This window comes from Myodes glareolus, chromosome X (genome assembly GCF_982192425.1).
Source record: "Myodes glareolus chromosome X, mMyoGla1.1, whole genome shotgun sequence".
In the NCBI taxonomy this organism is placed as follows: Eukaryota; Metazoa; Chordata; class Mammalia; order Rodentia; family Cricetidae; genus Myodes; species Myodes glareolus.
In genome coordinates, this window is record NC_142053.1 from 90,935,262 (window position 1) to 90,953,744 (window position 18,483).

The 18,483-nt window shown below is 49.4% G+C and overlaps 1 protein-coding gene across 1 annotated transcript; it reads right to left on the reverse strand.

The window, feature by feature from the left end:
• Nucleotides 1–5,954: 5,954 nt before the first annotated feature.
• On the reverse strand, nucleotides 5,955–18,316 carry Arx (aristaless related homeobox). The gene is made up of 5 exons (XM_085684306.2): nucleotides 17,866–18,316; nucleotides 15,312–16,203; nucleotides 12,562–12,607; nucleotides 9,502–9,830; nucleotides 5,955–7,137 (listed from the first exon to the last, which is right to left on the reverse strand). The coding sequence occupies exons 1-5, from the start codon at nucleotides 18,059–18,061 to the stop codon at nucleotides 6,897–6,899; spliced, it is 1,704 nt and encodes a 567-aa protein (XP_085540432.1). The 5' UTR covers nucleotides 18,062–18,316; the 3' UTR covers nucleotides 5,955–6,896.
• Between the last annotated feature and the right edge of the window lie 167 nt (nucleotides 18,317–18,483).

Here is an 18,483-nt window from a genome sequence, read left to right on the forward strand (position 1 = left end):
CTTCAGCCGGTCACAAGTTAGAGCAGGCAAGTTACTTTAGGAAACAAAAGGATTCATGTGCTCTTATCATTCCTGGGCAGCTTCTGATAATTGCTATTATATTAAAATCAGAGGACAGTTCACCAGTGCGTGTGTGTCTGGAGCTTGTGCCCTCAGCTTTCTGAAAAGAAGGTACATTTTCCTTGATTTCTGAAGGCTATGATTATATTCAATAGAAATGAAATAATCCTTAACTTGATCTTCAAAAAGCCACGAAAGACTCAACTTATTACTTTATTCCTTGCCTCTACCTTGTGTCTATAATCACTCTACGAATAGGAACTATTTCTATAGAAAATCTATAGAAAATCAGGCATTTTGGCAGGTAGTGATGGCACATTATCTGTAATCTCTGCACTCTACAGGTGGCCATAGAGTTGCCATAAATCCAAGTCCAGCTTGGTCTACATAGAAAGTTCCAGAACACCTAGGGACTCTTTCTCTAAAAAACAAACTAGATGTAAATAAAAACCATTTTGAAGTACACTTGCAGAGAATAGGCAATGACAGCAGTTAGCATTTTCTTACTAGGATTTCTTACCTAGTGTAGGCTTTAGCTGCGGGTGCCTGAAGGATTCCAGAATCTTATGGAAAGTCGGACCTGCAAGTTGAAGAATTACAGTGCATACTTGTTGGAAGGTAGGAATATTGCCCACTCGCTTTTCTCAGAAGGGTCTCCATTCCTTGACATGCCTTGATTGATGGCACACTGAGTAGAACTGGTTCAGAAATGCCGCCCATCCCTGTCTCCATGGGCTCCCTGGCACCAGCCTGAAGCTCAAATGCTGAAAGAATGAATAGAGAGCAAGCTGCACACACTAGGGAATATAAGGGGCAGCCTACAGAGGGCAGTAGTGGTGCTGAAAGGGGCAGGGCCCAGTGTGGGCCTTATGATCTAGTGTTCCAGAGAAGCCAGGAATCCAAATATTTAATAAATGTTTTCCATTCTTTAAGCCTTGACAGTTTTTAAATTTTTATTTATTTTAGATTTTCAAGACAGGGTTTCTCTGCATAGCCCTGGCTGACCCGGAACTCACTGGTAAAGACCAGGCTAGCCTCAAGCTCAGATATTCATCTGCCTCTGCTTGAATTAGACATGAGCCACCACACCTGGCTAGCGAATGGGTTTTGTTGTTGTTTAGCTTTTTAAAAAGAAATTTGTGTGCTTTGGTGTTTTGCTTGCATGGAGGTGTTGGGTACCGTGGAACTGGAGCTAAAGACAGCAGTGAGCTACCATGAAGGTGAAAACTGAACCCAAGACCTCTAGAAGAACAGCCAGTGCTCTTAACCTCTGAGCCATCTCTAGCCCCATTTGTATTTTGCTTGGTTTTGTTCTTTAAAGATTGTTAAACCTCTGGGTGAAACCTACTGGAATTAGTTAGGAGATGGTACCCTAAGGGGCTCTGCTCTGCTCAGCACTTCATCAGTTTAATGTAGGAACTAGGTTGGACCTGCTGCTACTGCACATCCTTACACAAGCTCCCCTTCTTACAGAGGTCCTACATACACAGGTTATAGGGAAGGGCAGAATCGGAAAATTCACAGAGAATGTTCAAAAAATATTCTCATTTGTCAAATAAAATATGGATAAAGTCAATTATGTGACAGTTGCCCAGGCCATGAGGGACTGATCAGGGTTTACAGATTGGGGTTCCGGATGAGGAAGGCCAGTTGCCTTTTACCACTACCCCACTTCTCCAGCCCTTGCCACCAGTGAGCCCCCTAAGATACTTTCAAACACGCTGATTAGTATGAGTTTGACAGAAGATACAAGGACAAGGAAACTAAAAAGAGATTTCCATCTGTGTCAGGGTTTTATGGAAAGCATCAAGCCCAGCAACCTGGACCCTTCACTTCAATGCTACTCAGGGCTTCCGATCAAAACTTAAATCCATCCATCCATCCACCTTTCTCTTTCTCTCTTCTTCCCTTCCCCCTCCTCCCCTCTCCCTTTCCTCCCACCTCTGTCCTCTCTCCTCTTTCTCCTCACCTAAATATTTCTTAATTGAACGGTTTGTGGCAGAGCTTCCTTATAGCAGTTTAATAGATTAACTCATCTGAGCCAGCCTCAAATTTCAGATTAAAATTCCTTCATCCCGAAGGCAGCATTATCAGGTTGTTGGAGGCTGTTTTCAAACCTTGGTTTTGAATAGCAGCGGCTCTGCATTAATTTAACCACTAAGCTAATAAGTAGGTTTCGTTTTGTTATGCTAAGCTTTATTGCTTTTCTTTTGATCAGAATGGTGTTGTTGAGCAAAGCAGCAGACAAGGCATTCTTTGATGAGGGAATTAGCGCTCCATTCTTCCTCTATTATTCATAGCGCAGTGGAATATGTAAGTACCTGAGGGTGTCAAAGGAGCGCAGGTTCTATTGCAAAGTGCTCGCCTTGTTTCTCTCAATAGCTGACTATGAGATGATAAACCGCTTAATACACTGTGCTAATTGGATGAGAGCAAAAAGAGATGGGAATTAAGGCGAGGCAAAAGGAGAAAGTGCAACCAGCCTTCAATTCACTCTTTCACCACTTTAACAGCACCAAAGGAGGCACAAGCTTTCTATAAGCAGACTAGAGATTTTGTGCAGAGATAAAATGAACGTGTTAGTGGATTCAAGTAATACACTAATTATTGCACAGTATAAATACCACTACTGGTTTTATAACAGGGAGGTAAACTTCTTTTGAGAGGGTTATAGGATTGCTTGGCAGTGGTGTAGAACCTAATAAGGGCCCAGAGTAATAACCCCCTGGATTAACAAAATTGCTGCTTGTACAAGTATGATTCAGGCTTTTACGAAGATTTCCGGAGAATGAATAAAAATGACTGAATGACATTTCTTAATGTATAACTGGTAATCGCCCCCTTTTCTTTAAAGGAAAAAATGTATACTTCAAACTGGACCGTTAATAACGTCCAGGGACAACATGACTTTTTCTTTTGAAAAATGCTTTTTCCTCTTCAGGTAGTGGGGTTTTCTTCTCCCTCAGCCCCACCCCCAGCCAGGCTACCACTTGTCATTTAAATATGCAGTTGCTCTGGGGAACTCTGTGTTCCAAAATACCATTTTAGGCTCCATTTAAGACCCCCTTCATTGAGACACACTCACTTTTGTGTATACACATACACATGCTCACATACACATTTTTCTTCTAAAAGCAAGTTGAGCTAGCCCATGTGTAATTTTCTCACTTCTAATATCAGTCCCTTTTCCATTCTAGAAGTATCTGCACTCCAAACCATGCTCAGCGTACCATCTGGTGCTTTGAGTAGTGATATAAATAAAAAACTAACAGTAACAAATATTTGTTCCAAATAGGTGGGGATGATATGGGGGGGGAGGAAAATGATGGGGACCAATACCTGTAGCTTTATCCTAATATTGAGATTCTCTCCCCCAATCATTCTCCCAGGTTGATCCTTTTGCCACCCTTGTCATAACAGTTAACATGACTGCTTTCGCTACTGCCTACAGTCCAGTCCGTGAGGCGTCTGTGAAAGGACATTTCTAACAGTGTTTCAGGTGCTCCCTTCTTGCCTTTTGGGTCTCCTGATCTGGCCACTGTGTATGGAAATGTAACAAATCAATGTCCCCCTTCCCCTCCAACTTCCCTCCAGAGGCTCCCAATCACCCCGCACCCCACAGTGGTCTTGGGAAAACAGGTGTTGGGCTATTCTGTTCTGAATGTGATAGGAGACAGTCCTGCCATGTCTTTGACTCTCCTGAACTCCCTGAGCCTCCATATGTCCTCCTTCGTGGTGGAAGAGGTTTGCTTAAGATTGAGGAGGGGAGCATTGTCAGCCGGTCCCAGTATTGTGACTGAGTTCCCAGATATTGGGGCCAAATTGGGTTGCCATTCATTAATAATGCTCACAATAAGATTAAATCATTCTGGAAAATCTCATAAAATCCCCCTAAGTACGCTCCAGTGGCTCTTTCCAATCCCATCATTCAGCACTTGGGGAGGTTTGGAAAGAGAAGAAAATTGGTTTCTTTGCTTTTAATGCTGCTTTGAAAAGATACTCAGAGTTTGTCATGCGTGACATGTCACATGTTTAATGTGGACTTGCTGGAAGTCAGGGGGTCTTTAGCGTGTGATATTTATGGGGAATATTAAGTGCAGAATGAGGTCCCTCCAGCTGGGGAAAGTTGAAAGAATAGGAGGCCCAGGCCCGGGCTTGTTTGCGGCATCAGAATGACATAGGATTAAGAGTTTGTAAAACAAGGCGAGGGGTTCTCATTGGCCAGTAATAAATGTAATCCTTGGAGGTAATTTCACGCAATTTGCTTCTGCTCCATGGAAGGGTCAAATGAGAAAAAATGACTTAAAAAAGAGTTCATTAACAGGAAGAATGGTACTGTTTCTCGTATACCATCCAACTGGCAGCCTGGGGGGTGGGGGTGGGACGGAATGAAGCCTTCTTACTAAACAAAAAGCCAGTATCGACAGAAAAGTGATATTGACCACAAATAAATAAATCCTCCCCTAGTGCTTCCCTCACACTCTGCTACCTACAACAGTTCACACCAGGAAAACGCCTTTCTCTGGGAAAGCCTGTCCAAGTCTGGATCTGGAGAAATGCCCCCAGAAAGTTCCAACCTAGGAAGGTAGTGGCGGTGGGAATGGTAGTTGGTGACCACTTCCCATGCCCCAGACCGGGCCTCTGCCTGGGAGAGCCACCCTGGCAAGTCCAGACCTGGCTAAGGTGGAGGTGACCCACATGACGGAGAAAATCCAAGAAGCAGCTGGGGCTGGCGCTCCTCGTGGGCGCGTTCTCTGGGATTTCGGACAGGCAGAAACCCGGGATCACTGAGGACTGCCCACCTCCCCAGACAGGCACGGTGCCCTAGGACTGTTGACCTCTGCCCAAGTCCGCAGCTGCCAAAGGACCCAGCTCCCAACCTCCTCCTAACAGGGCGCGCGCGACCGGCCTGGCCCCAGAGACGCGCCCGCGCCCCCCGCGGTCGCCGGCGTCTTGGTGGGGCGGCGGTTCTCAGCTCCGTGAGCCGCCTTAGTCACGCCGCGCAGCCCCCCTTCCCGCCTGCCCCTCTCCCCAAAGGTCCGGCGCGCTAATTGCTGCAAATTGAAACTAATTAAGCTTCTCGTCCCTTTCCCATCACCCTGGGAGCATTGGCGAGACCCAGCCCCCGCGGGCGAGCTTCCACCAAGAGGTCACCCGAAGGGGCGCGGGCAGGGTCCCGGAGAGGAGGTTCCGGCCGCGGAAGGAGTGAGTCCAGGGGGTGAAAGATGCCAAATCTGTTTGGGTTTCCTGGCAAAATCTGAACTTTTTAAAAATATATATACATTTCCCAGTGTCTAGATAAGTGAAGTAATGACATTTGTCGAGTTAAGATCTGCCACTCAGATACCCATAACTGCCTTTCCATCACTCTTCCCGCGTGTTCTCTCTCTCCCCCTCTCTCCTCCCTCCACTCTCTCTACTCCCCCTCCCCCCTCCCTAATAGTGTTCCACCAAGCCCGCCCCCTCAGAAGCCAGCGCCTCAGCTTCTTGCTCTAGCCACTACCTGTCATCTCGGACTGCGCACTTCCTTGCTACGTGGCATTTTGCACGAACAGCTTCCTTTGCCTTCCACCCAAGACTCCGCTTGTTCCAAATTTCTCTTTTCATGGTTGTCAGCAACACCTACTTTACACCCACCTACTGTGGAACCCACCCTACAATCTCCCTGGCCCAGGATCCTCAGCATTAACTGTGACAGACCTCGGTGGTGCCCCTGGAAGGCACCACTGTGTTGTCCTTTTGAGTATCACTTTCAAACCAGGGGCCTTTGCCTGGAAGACGCGCGTGCATATAAGCTCAAGAGCTACTACAACAGCAGAGCCCACCCTTGGTCTCGTTGGGGAATAAGGACTTGGACTGTCCCCTCAGGATCTCCATAGAGTATTCACACTTCCTTTTGTTAAACATATATTTTTTTTATTTTGAGCGTGACACTTCTCCACTAGATATCAAGGAAAAGTGATAACAATTACACATTACACAAAAGTACTGTACCATTGCCTTTATCTTGAAGGTTTCCGAAGCTTCTACAGTTAATAAGTTAAATAAAGGGCTTGAGTACATAAATATTTGTCTAGGAACCCTACCGTATCTACAACACAGTAAGAATCTACAGGAGGACAAACTTTTACCATACCACGCTGAGTGCAATTGCGTTATAACATTTCAAATATACAAAGCTCTGTTCTTTTTTTTTTAATAACAATGGTATGTACAGAATCAATAATCACAGTTTGGTGACTTCAATAGTCCATATTCTAGCAGAGTATTTCCCTTTGGTTTGATATAAAAACCTTGGTTGGTGTATGATAAAGAAGAGAACAAGAACGAGATGCCCCTTTCCTTTAAGTGCACTGTTAGCTATCTTACAGACTCGCATTTGCTTTCTTTGCCCTGGCGTCTAGCCGGGCCTGCGCTGAAATCAATTTAGAGCGCCAAAATGCTATTCAAAAGAAAAGCTAAGTGGGGTATCCGGAGGAAGAGAAGGTTGGGCTTTTAATTTTTTAAACTCCAATACTAGGCATCTTGGGGAGAAACCCTCCCAGTTAATTTCAGTAAGGTAAGAATGGGAGAGTGGACTTTCGAGTTGGAGCAACGTTGGCAGTAGCAGGGGTAGGGGTAGGGGCAGGGACAGGTGGACAGCCAGAGGAAGAGGTGCCACGTCTTTTAGCGCCAAGTGCTGCCTTGTCCGCGTCCAGGCTGCTGCAAAGGCGGCTGCGCTCTGTCTGTTGCCATCTTGGGAGTGTGCTGGTCCTCTGTTTCCATTTGGTCTTGAGTGATGCTGAGTGAGGTGACCTTTAGGGGCGCGCCTAAGGGGCGCGAGAGTGGAGGGCATTTTAACACACCTCCTTGCCCGTGCTGGTGCCCGGCAGGATGTTGAGCTGCGTGAGCTGCGCGGCGTGCTCCTTGGCCTTGAGCCTCAGAGCCGCTATGCTGGATGCGCGTCTGTCTGCGGCTGCGGTGGCCGGGTCGGCCAGCGCGCCCGAGGCCACTGCGCCCTCCACCGCGGGTGTGGGCTGTCTCAGGAGCGCAGCCGCGGTCGACGCGCTGGTCAGGGGGGCCATGGTGGAAAAGAGCCTGTGGGGAGAGCAAACAGCGCGGTCACGGCCTCGTGAGCTGAGTGCGGCTCCGCGGACAGCGAGTCCCGCCACCTCTCACCCAGGCGGCGAGGGTGGAGGGCGCAGAGCAGCTGGGGGAGTCAGGCCCCTAGTGGGGCTCGAGCTGGGACTAGCTGGGACTAGGTAGTTTCAACTACGGTAGGCTGGTGGTTTTGCCCGAGCCGAGAAACCAACAAGAAAAGAAAGTTCAAGGGACCAGACACGTCCGGGGAGGACGAATTCAGAGGGAGGCCCTGCAGCCCAAATCATGAGGCCCATGTGCGTGGATTCTGGACTTTCACTTAAGAGAGACAGTGTTCCGAGGTCAGTTCCTGGAGTGATGCTGTTAGTAGGAGAGCAAGTGGTAGGAGACCCGAGAGATAAATACAAGGGAAAGAAAGAAAGAAAGAAAGAAAGAAAGAAAGAAAGAAAGAAAGAAAGAAAGAAAGAAAGAAAGAAAGAAAGAAAGAAAGAAAGAAAGAAAGAAAGAAAGAAAGAAAGAAAGAAAGAAAGAAAGAAAGAAAGAAAGAAAGAAAAAACGAGAAGGGAAAAGCTAATGGGGGAGGGGTGCAGAACATAGGTTAAAAACTGCCCTAGACCCACGCTGCAAACACTCCGGGGCTCCTTCTGAGTGTGAACCTTCTTTCGCCCAAGAAAAGCTGGCCTTGAGTGCTGGCCTTCCGGCCGGCCCGCCAGCGCTGGCCGAGCTCTCCTCCTGCGGGCGGCTAAACTTCCAGCGCCCGCGGGGTGGGATGTTGGGCGCCCGCCTGTTGATTTCCATTTTCGCTCCACAGGCGCCTCGGACCTGTTGGGCGCCCTGAGGCCCCGCACCGAGACACTTTTTCGCCCACCGCCTTCCTTGAGCCCCAGACACCTCCCCCAGGTGTCTAGTTCCCAGACTTGGGAGCCACTTGCACCACTCAAGCCAATGCCTTAAACTGGGACCAGTGCCAGCGTCTGCGCCACCGCCTCCGGGTGGCACCGGGATTACTCTGCACGAGGGGATTACTCTCGATCCTTCCTCAAAACACCCTTGACCCGCAGCTGAGGCCAGAGCGCCCCAGGCCCTCACCTCCACGCTTGCCGCCAAGCAAGCGTTTTTCCAACCACCTCCCCAAGGGCTCCTGCTCCAGACCCCCTAGGGGCCAATTCAGAATTTCCTCAATTAGAAATGAGCCCACCTGGGCTCTTGGAGTCACTGCTCCTCCTCTCCAGCCCTCTCGTCACTCACCATGCCAACCCCATCTCCCCCTCCTTCTAAACTCGCAGAATCTCCAGTGTTTCAGCGGGGGTTCGCCTGGTTTTACTAACAGACATTTATTGTCAGAGGGGGGAAAGCAGGAAGGAGACACAGGACTCTACTTTTTCTTTTCAGAAGGAAATGATAATGGGTGACCTGGAGGGGGCGTACCATGCCCTGGTTTCATTAGGTAAACTGAGTCACCCCCACTTAACTGCACTTTAAGGCGCTCGCTAGATATTTTCGTGGTTTAGTACATTAATTTTGCCTCAAGTCCTACTTTCAATTTTCTCGAGGATAATTTTTTTTGTTAAATAGCTGCGCAGTTGGATGAATCTATTATTTCTTTGTTCTCCCAAAGAGAGATCATTGAAGCTGCATTCAGTTTTATTTTCACTGCACTTTCCAACTTAATACACCCCTCCTTTGTTTCTTTGTCTGTGTGATTATACAGATTTTTTATTTCATCAATGTTCATTTAAAGAAAGGGAGTTATAGACGATGAGATGGCTCTTTTATTTCGTTGTCTTGTGCCGCTGTCGGGGTCGGGGTTTGCACATATGGGGGTACTGGTGGGATCACGTCATAGAAGTGATGAGGAGCATAGAGTCTGGGAGGAGAATAAACAGTTATGTGCACTTTAAGGGCCTCCTGGCTCCTGGGCTCCTGTAGGGGACCCCAAGTGTGTCCCTCATGCTGCCAGGCTCTGTGGCATGCAGAAGGACTTTTGCAAGGCTTTCGTTGCCTACACCTGTTCACTCAAACCACCCATGGAGGAAGGTACCTTCAAACCATAGTTTTGCACAGCTTTCATGAACACTTCTGGTTGTCACTACTGTTACTGTCCATTGCCTTCCCCTTTCCTACTCACTCGTAACTCATTCTCTTCAAGATCTACTTTCCTTTCTAAAGTCAAAATTAGAGAGTATTTTGCTTGACTAAAGTCGCTTAGGTTGGGGGGGGGGTGTATAGTTCCCTCCTGCCTCCTCTCTGACCTCAGCATCTGCTTGGGTAGGAGAGAGAGAGAGAGAGAGAGAGAGACACGGACGGACGGATGGACGGACGGACGGATGGACGAACAGAGCCTCTTAAGGCTGCAGTTACCTGCCAAACGCTGGGCTGATGAAGGCCGGGTGCCGGAACACTGCCGCTCCTAGGAAAGTACTCAGGCCCAGCGGCGCCCCACTGGGCGGCAGGCTAGCCGAGCCTGGTGGCGGTGGCAGACTCGGGAAGGCGGCTGCAGCTGCTGCGGCAGCGGCGGTCCAGGCTGAGTCAAGCGCTGGGTGGTGCGGGGGAAAGGGGCTGGCATCCAGGTAGGGGCTGAGGGGGTGGGTGGCCGAGAGAGGACCGGGAAAGGGCAGCCCCGGGGGATGGGTCTGCGCACCAGCCTTCTCTCGCTTGCGCCACTTGGCCCGACGGTTCTGGAACCACACCTGCAAAATGTTGAGAGGCCTGGTTGGCTTAGCACTGGCTCACCCCTTCCCTGGACACCCTGGGTTTTCTTTCTCTTTTTTCATTGTTCCTGAACCCACCCTGGCCTTCAGAACCCTCTGGGTGAAAAGGAGCTCAGACTTTAATCCAGCAGAAACCACTGGACAAGCAAGCCCTTAAAAGTGGTGTCTCTCTATCCTAGGCTTCCAAGATTCAGGAAAAGTTAAAACATGGGCACACCTAGATTGCCAGGTCTGGGCTGACCCTTCTTTGCTGCAAGACTTTCGTTAGGTCACTTAGACCTCTCTGGACCTCAGTTTTCTAATCTGTAAAATGGGGTCAATAACACTTTCTCATAAGACTTTAATGAAGAATGCTTATAAGACAACAAATGAAAACACATAGTGGCGACTGTCGGGCATGGGCAGACACCGAGGCATGAGCCACACATCTATTCTGCGTATTCGAGATTTTCGCGTATTCAAGATTTTCACGTATTTCAGGTTTATCCAAGAGCCCAGGCAATGCCTGCTCTCTACTGAAAAGTCAAACAGGGAGCTTAGTTATCCTTTGCAAAAATAAAATAGCTACTGAACAGTAAGTGCACTGTACTGGTGTCTAGGCTTTGGATAAGGTTGGGAGAGAGGCGAGAATGGCTTGCAGTAAGTGAAAAACAGGTTTACATCTTAGAGACCTAGTTGTTCATAAAATGAAAAGGGGAACCAAAAACGGGTTCTCTCCAGGGGCTCTGGGCGAGACCTGACTGGCTACTGAGAGGGATTGTGCAGGACCATCTGAGCCCAGAAACTCTGAAGGCAGGGCTTCCTCCATCTTCAGAGCAAACAGGGCCTTCCCTTTTTTTTTTTTTTTGGCTGGGGGAATGTGCTTTCACTTGGCTCTTTAAATAAGACAATTCCAGGCTTGGAGGAGGTTTCCAGCCCAAGGTATTTTCCTAATTGTTAATAAGAATCACTTTGAACATAGACCTTTACCTAAAACATGGAAGCCACCATCATCTAAAAATATCCCCCAAAGCATGAAATCATTTTTATGTGACCTGCTCATCACTCCCACAGCTCAGAAGCTATGTTCCTTCTCCCCAGAAGGCATTAATATTTTTAGAGCTGAGTTTGTGACTGCACATGAGTCTGAAAATTAAGAATGAACTCTAGGGCTATACAGAATTATATTAAAATACAATGTGAACTGTCACAGAGGAACATCTTTTTGGGGAAAAAAAAGTTAAAGGCATTCAGATCTTTCAAATTTCCAACCTGGCTGGGGGTTAGTTACACTAACAGCTATGCTTGGTTGGACATCTAGAGTCATCCAGGACAAGAAAAAAAATCAAGACTCTAAACTGACTGATTACTTAAGGTTCTGGGGGTAGGGGGCCATAGCATTCGGCAGCCTTCAAATAATCCATGTGTACATTATAGAAATTCTCTAGCTTGGAGACCCACAGACTTGACAAAGTTAGACTATAGTTAGATTAGGCTAGACGGGCAGCTTTCTCACATCCAACCCGTCTAGACAAAAATATTCACCATTCCTTGATCATAGGGAAAGGAATAAAAGAAGGGAAGTGGGGGCAGTGGAGGCAGAGGGGCCTTAAATAACATGGAATCCTTTCTAAAGAGAGATCGGCTGTCTCTTGGGCTCTCTGGCTCAACTGCAATTATCAAGATGTCCCCTGCAATTCCTCATTATTGAATTAATACCTCTGAGGCCCCCAAAGGTAAACGAAAGGACTCTGATAATTCATATTCACTTTAATTACATCTTCTCCAGTGAATAGTGGTGAGAGAAGAAGGGGAGGGGCACTCGCTTTCTTTTAAAAAGTTATTTAACTTTCCCACGACTTGTTCCCCTGAGCTGAAAATGTGGAGTTGCTGTCACATCTCTGTTTGACAATGGAGAAATGTGTCAACAGAAAGGAGGGGACAAGCCTCATCATTAGCCCTCTAATGCAAGAAGCTGTTGTGTATTAAATGAGCCATATGGAATTTATTGTGCTTTATCAGCGCTTGATTTTGACTGTAAAGTGATTCACTCAGCTTCTAACCCAGGGACATCTGTTTTCTGTTGGCCATCGGGGCTGCCCAGTGTTGATCGTCTCTTTGGTTATGAGGCCTGGGTTCGGAAATGCACTCTGGTATGGGGCTGCAAACACCTTTAATAGCATTGCACTCACTCCCTATTAGATCAATGTGGGCTCATTGCTATAAAAAATGGGAAATCAAATAGCATTAGCCAGCTCCTTGTGCAGGGTGGAGGGGAAATCAAACAGCATTTTGCCTTCAAATGGCCCTGTTTGTTCTAGCACTAAGTGGGCTTTTATGAAGCCCGATTGGAGACTTAATCGCAGCCAAATACCTGCTTGGAGCTGAGCGGATTTGTCTAACAACCAAATCCATGCTCCATCCCATTATTTCAATCAGGAGAAGTTGGCTGGTGAATTGTTTTCTATAGGGGCCTTGGGTCCCAGGTTTGGGTGGGGGCCTGCTGAATTGCAGTCTCCGGGACTAGAAAACCCCTGTTTGGATCCTGGACTACTTTAAGCTCCCCAACCCAGAAATCTTCTCCTACTTCCCAGTTTGCAACTTGCTTTTGAAATGTCTATTTGTGTGAGAGTGCTTGGGTCTACTTTTCAGATTTGGATCCACTTCTTTTTATTTGAAAAGCAACCCCCAACCCCACCCCAGCCCGCTTTCTTCCATTCTTGGAGCTCACCTGGACTCGGGCCTCAGTCAGATCCAGCCTCATGGCCAGCTCCTCCCTATAAGAAAACAACATTCACACAGAAGGTCACAGTAGGCCCCAGCAGCCCTCTCTCAGCCACCTTCTCCTTCACGGCAGCCTCTTCCAATCCACACCCCAAGTACACGGGTTTGACCGATCTTCATCTCTAAGGTGCCTACTATTTGACTGAAAACAGAAAAAATTCCCAGCACAGTGACAGGTATAAGATATTACACGTTATATTACATCATATAGTGTGACACCGGGTGGGTTCTTGAGTTCACAAGTCTTCAAACTTAGACAAATCAATGTTCTCCCAATCTCTTAGGCTAGACTAGGATGGGAAACACACACACACACACACACACACACACACACACACACACGTACACACACAGTGCTCACACCCTGTTTCATCCAAATACTAAATCGGAGAAGAGCCCAGAAATCAACTACAATTTTTGTTTTCTGCCCTCTTGGCTTTGTTTTGCCCTCTTTAAAAAAAATATCCCCTTTCCTTTCTTACCCCGTTTTCCAGCTCCGTCTTTCCTCCATCTCCCCCTCCCCCCTTCTGCCCTCCCTTACCCTCTTAGGTCACACTCCCCATTACCCTCTGGAGATATGTTAAGCTTGTTAAGAGTTCAGTGGGGTAATTTTTCGATTAAACAAAATTCTGCGCACCTCCTGACTCCAGTGCCCACTACAAACCCTGCCCATCTCAGGGGAAGTCAATTTAGCTGAAACCCTACCCCGTTATTGCAGTTATTACTGCGACAATTAAGGCAAATAGGAAACCATTAAGATGCTGTAAAACGGCTTACGACCTGTTTACCGAAAATATGAGCGCGCCGAGAATAATTGGCTCTCTGCTCCCTAATATGAAAGTGCGGAGCTGCCTAAGCCTGGGCCTGGGTCTGCGCTACCCGCAGGATCAGGTCGGCCACTGAAAACTTCCTCAGTACGAGAAGAAAAAAAAAATCAGTTCACTAAACACCTTCCTTTGAACACTCTTCCCACCCCTCCCCTTCTCGGAGAGCACAAGCAAATCTAAAACTCCACTCTAGCCTGGCTGGGCTATAGCCCAGGAGTTAGGCCTGCTGAACTGGAAAGAGATGGGGGTGGGGCGATGAAGAGGAATTGCCACTTCTTGTACTTTAGTCTTCCCGACAAACTAAAAAGGGCGGACTTGGATGCTAAGCGACACTGTCTCTTTTTCTCCTTTTTAAGTACACATGTCGACATGTCGGATAAATGCTAAAATAAAATAAAAGGTGGTGGTTCAGTTAGCTATTTTATAGCACATGCTGACTTTGAGTTTTATTTCCATCTTCCAAAAAAAAAAAAAAAAGGAAATGACTGAATGACACTGAGGAGGGACCAAGTTTCAGTGCCCTTGCCTGTATTAAATTTACTTTTTGGTTGCTTCTGGCTACAAGAGTTTGGCAACTGCCAGACTAACTATGTTTTGGAGTTGGCTCAGGCCTTGAGTCTAAGCAGAGAGTTCTCTGGTTCAAAAGGACAGGCTGCTTTCCCCGTCGAAAGCGCACATTGAAAAGCTGCACACGTCTCCTACGAAGGAGCTGCCGGGTTTGAGGAGCGCCGGAGCCAGGCACTCACAGGTCTCGCTCAGTGTTCTCACTGCGGGACTGCTCTCTTTCTTTCTCCTCACATTTGCCCCCAATCCTGGCTCCTAGTCCGAGCCAAAATCTTGGCCTTGGGATGGAAGGGCTCCAATCCTGCTGGTACCCCCAGGTCGGCTGAATAAGCAGGGGCTCAGCCGAGGCTCAGCTACCCCCCCCCCCCCAGTCTAAGTTTCTCAGATTGAGAAGTGCAGTGGACACTAGTCCCTGGGGCACAGTCTTGTCCCCACCCCCACCTCAGTTGCTGGATTTCCTGGTTGCCACGTTTCCAGAAATCATGATCCACCCCAGCAACCCGTTTACAGTAAAGTCATGATAGGTGTGATGGGCAAGAGGAGACCCGAGAGCACAGGGAAAGATTCTGGCTGGTGACTTTCTGGTGTATAGACACCAAACACTGCTTAGTTTTGACTTCTTTTGGTTGTTTCAGGAGTCCCCAAGTGACAAGAAAAAAAAAAAGAAAAGAAAAGAAAAGAAAAGAAAAGAAAAGAAAAACCCTCAGATTCTTTTAAAGATCTTCTCTGAAGGCAAAGGCTCCAGTTTTCCTGAGAACAACGTAACTGATACCCACTAGACTCCGGGGCAACCGGGCTAGGGTGGACAGCGCACAGTACACGGATCAAAAATAGCGCCTGCTCTCCTACTGAAAGGGGGGACTTCGGGCTGTGCTTCTTGTGCCTAGCCAGGACCTGGCCCCAGCCTCCACTGGGAACAGTCTTGTGTGTCTGCCCAATGTGCCTACTTTGGGTGCTCTTTGGAGAGGCTGTTTGACTCTAAAACTTGTCATTTGGAAACAAAACGGAAGGGTCTTGGGACAGAAAGAAACCACACCAACTGAAACTTAAAGCCAAAGTGTGTGTGCGAGTGAGTATGTGTGTGTAAGTGAGCGTGTGTGTGCGCGCGCGCGCACGCGTGTGTGTGTGTGTATGTGTGTGTGTGTGTGTAAAGGGAGCCAAAGGATCACTTTTGGCCAAGCCAAAAAGCTACCCCGGGTAGCGCCCAGAAGTAAAGAGAATTCCCCTACACTGGAGACCTCCCTCTATTCCGCTCTCATGGACCCTTCAGCGGGTGCTGTGCACATCCACCACCCGGGAAACATACCTGGTGAAGACGTCCGGGTAGTGCGTCTTCTGGAAGGCCCGCTCCAGTTCCTCCAGCTGATAGCTGGTGAACGTGGTGCGGTAGCGCCTCTGTTTGCGCTTCAGTAGCCCCTCCTCTGAGTCGCTGCCGGCGGACAGGCACACGCTGTCCTCGCCGTCCTTGCCCTCGGCGTCCTCCGGGTGCAGCAACAGCTCTTCCTTGGGCGACAACTCGCCGCCATCGGTGGCCACCGCGGCGGCGGCGGCGGCGGCGGCGGCAGCGGCGGCCACCGTGCTGGTGGCGGCCACAGAGCAGCGCCGGGGCTCCTTGAGCAGCGCGCGGGCATCATCCTCCAGCAACTCCTCCTCGTCGTCCTCCAGCAGTTCCTCTTCCTCGTCTTCATCCTCTTCGTCCTCTAACAGCTCCTCTTCGTCATCCTCTGTGCCCGCGCCACCACCCGCCGCCGGGGCAGTGCCGGGTCCGCTGGCTGCGCCCAGGCGCTCCTCGGGGTGCGCGACGCCCCCCGGGCCACCCAGCTCGTCCAGCGCGGGCGGCGGTGGCACGAAGGGCGCCCCATTCTCGCGGTACGACTTGCTGCGACTGATGCTCACCTGCGGTGCCTGGCTGATCTTGAGTGTGTCCCAGGCGGCGGCGGCCGCGGCCGCGGCCACGGCCCCTGCGCTGTCCGGACGCTCCCCTGGCCGCGCAGCTGGCGGTGGCGGTGGAGGTACCTCTCCACGAGGACCTGCGGTGCCAGTGGCCGTGGCTGCCGCCGCCGCCGCCGCTGCCGCCGCCGCCGCCGCTGCCGCGGCGCCCTGGAGGAGGCGGCCCCCACCCGGGCCGTACAGGCGCCGCAGCTTGGGTGGCAGGTGCAGCTCAGCCTCGAACGGGGCGGTGCTGCCCTTGGGAGAGCCTGCGGGCAAGGAAAAGTGCTCAGCGCGCTAACCCGACCGTTTTTTCCCCCTGCCTCGCAGCTGCTGGGAGCCGGCATGCTCTGCTGCGTGTAACCCCTACACTTGGACTTAGCTCCCCTTCCTTGCACACTTTCCATGCTTCCTTTTTCTTTCTTTTTCTACTCTCACGTGCCCCAGTAGTTCCCCTTTTACCTTCCTTCTTTCCTTTCTCATTCAGCCCTTTATTTCCTGTTTTCTTTCTCATACCCACTCCTTTGGTGCCTCCTTTACTTTTCTTTCCTTCTCTTTCTGCCTTCTTTCCACTCCTTTTCTTTAATCATCTCTTGCCTTTACTGGTTCTTTCTGGTTCTCTCTCTTTTTTCCTTCATGATTTCACTTCTTTCTTATTTCATTCCTTTCTCTCTTTTTTTTTCTCTCCATTTTGGGGTGGGGCGATTTTTTTAAAAAATCGAACAACTTAAACCACCACTACTCTGAAAACTTGGCGCTCGACCTCTGCCAGCTGTTGTGTCACAGGGGCCCCAGGCTAGCAAGAGGGGTGCTGCCCCGCGGGCGACCCCTGCGGGGCGAAGCCGCCTGGGCCTCACAGCCCTGAACACTCGTCATGGCCCAACAGCCCACAGCGGCAGGAGGCTGGGATTTCTTGCTCAAAGGGGCAAAGAAAAAAACCATCCTGGAGAAAATGTGTTAAGAAATGCCTGGAGTGGGGGACAGGGGTGGGGTACAACAGGCACAGGCCGCTCCTTCCCTTGGAGGAAGAGCCTGGCACAGGTGCCCTCGCAGGCTAAAAAAAGAAAAGGAAAAAGTCAGTTTTATTTTAGAGGGCTCATTCTCAGACTTTCGCTCTAGTCTTCCAAATGGTGTTGCTGCTGGATCACTTGGTTGGGATTTAAAAGACACCAATACTTCTTTGCCTGCAAGACTTCTGCAGCCAGCTCAAGGCGAAACTCCAGTATAAGAGGTTTGGAGGACCAAATGACACTTGTTCTGGATTTTTTTAACTTCAGAAAATAAAACACTTTAAACATCTTAACTCTTTAAAAAAATAAAAACCACACACAGCACCCACACATTTCATGCATTTCAAATACAGTTAGTTGCGTTTGGGGAACCCTGGGGAAATGTTTTCTTCAACACTTGCATTTAAAAGGTCACCAATAAGGTACAATTAAAAACTAAAAAGGAACGCAAATCACTGAGTAGAAAGAAATCTTCCAAAGGGGAAAAGCTAAAGTTCACCTTGCCTGAAGACACCACCACCACCACCACCACCACCACCATCACCACCACCACCTCCTCCCCTAAGCTTTTGGGTTTCTTGCCCTCATCAAGTTGTTGCTAAAGGCTTTAAGAGAGGCTGCTGTTTCGGACTTGTCAGCGCTATTCAGGGTCTACCCAAGGCCAACCTTTAGGGACTTTTAAACGACGAACATGGAGCAGCTAAGAGTCCCACCCCCAAAACGAAGTTGGGCCTCTGCCTTCTCCAAAAGGGGAGAAGTAGAAACAGTCCCCCTCACTAAGGCCCCAGGCCGGAAGAGTTATTCCCTCTCTTTCCTATGTCTCCAACTTGACAACCCTCCATGCCCGGGGTCCCCAAATAGCAAGCATTATAAACCAATGCCCAACGTCCTTTCGTAGATGCCTGACCGGCACATTCTTACCTTGCATTGCCTTTTCCTGGTCAGCGCGGCTGGCCAGCGGGGCAGGCAAGCTCTGCGCGGCTCCCAGAAGCCTCATTTTGCAAGGGCTTCTCCGGCCCAGGATGCTGTCGATGCAGTAGGAGGAGAGCAAAGTTGGAGATTTACTCTTGCACTCGGGCCTCTCGGAGCTGCCCTCTTCCTGATACTGATTGCTCATGGCTGGAGCTTTTTCCTTGGGCTCAGAGAGCGGACCTCTGGCTGGCTGCCTCTCCTGGCGGGTGGGATGAATGAGTGTGTGATGGGGGTGGTTTGGAAGGCTGATTATAACAAATATTACTGAGATCTTTGTTCCTCTCTGTCTCCCTCGGTGGCGGGCTACGGGCTTTCACCCTGGCCTCAGCCGGAGCTTGTCCTCTCCTCGCTCAGGACAAGCGGTTACAAGTGTAGTGAGCTGCGGGCGCGGAGCTCTGGAGTCTCTCGGCTCCACGTGCTGAGAGCAGCTCTCTGATTGGCTCTCGACAGAGGCCGGGCTGCGTCGGTCTGCCGGCACAGCGCAAAGCGCGAACTGGATTATGGAGGGGCCAGCGAGGGTGGGGGCAGGGGACTAGCAGCTGGCACGCACCAGAGCCAATTTCTTTT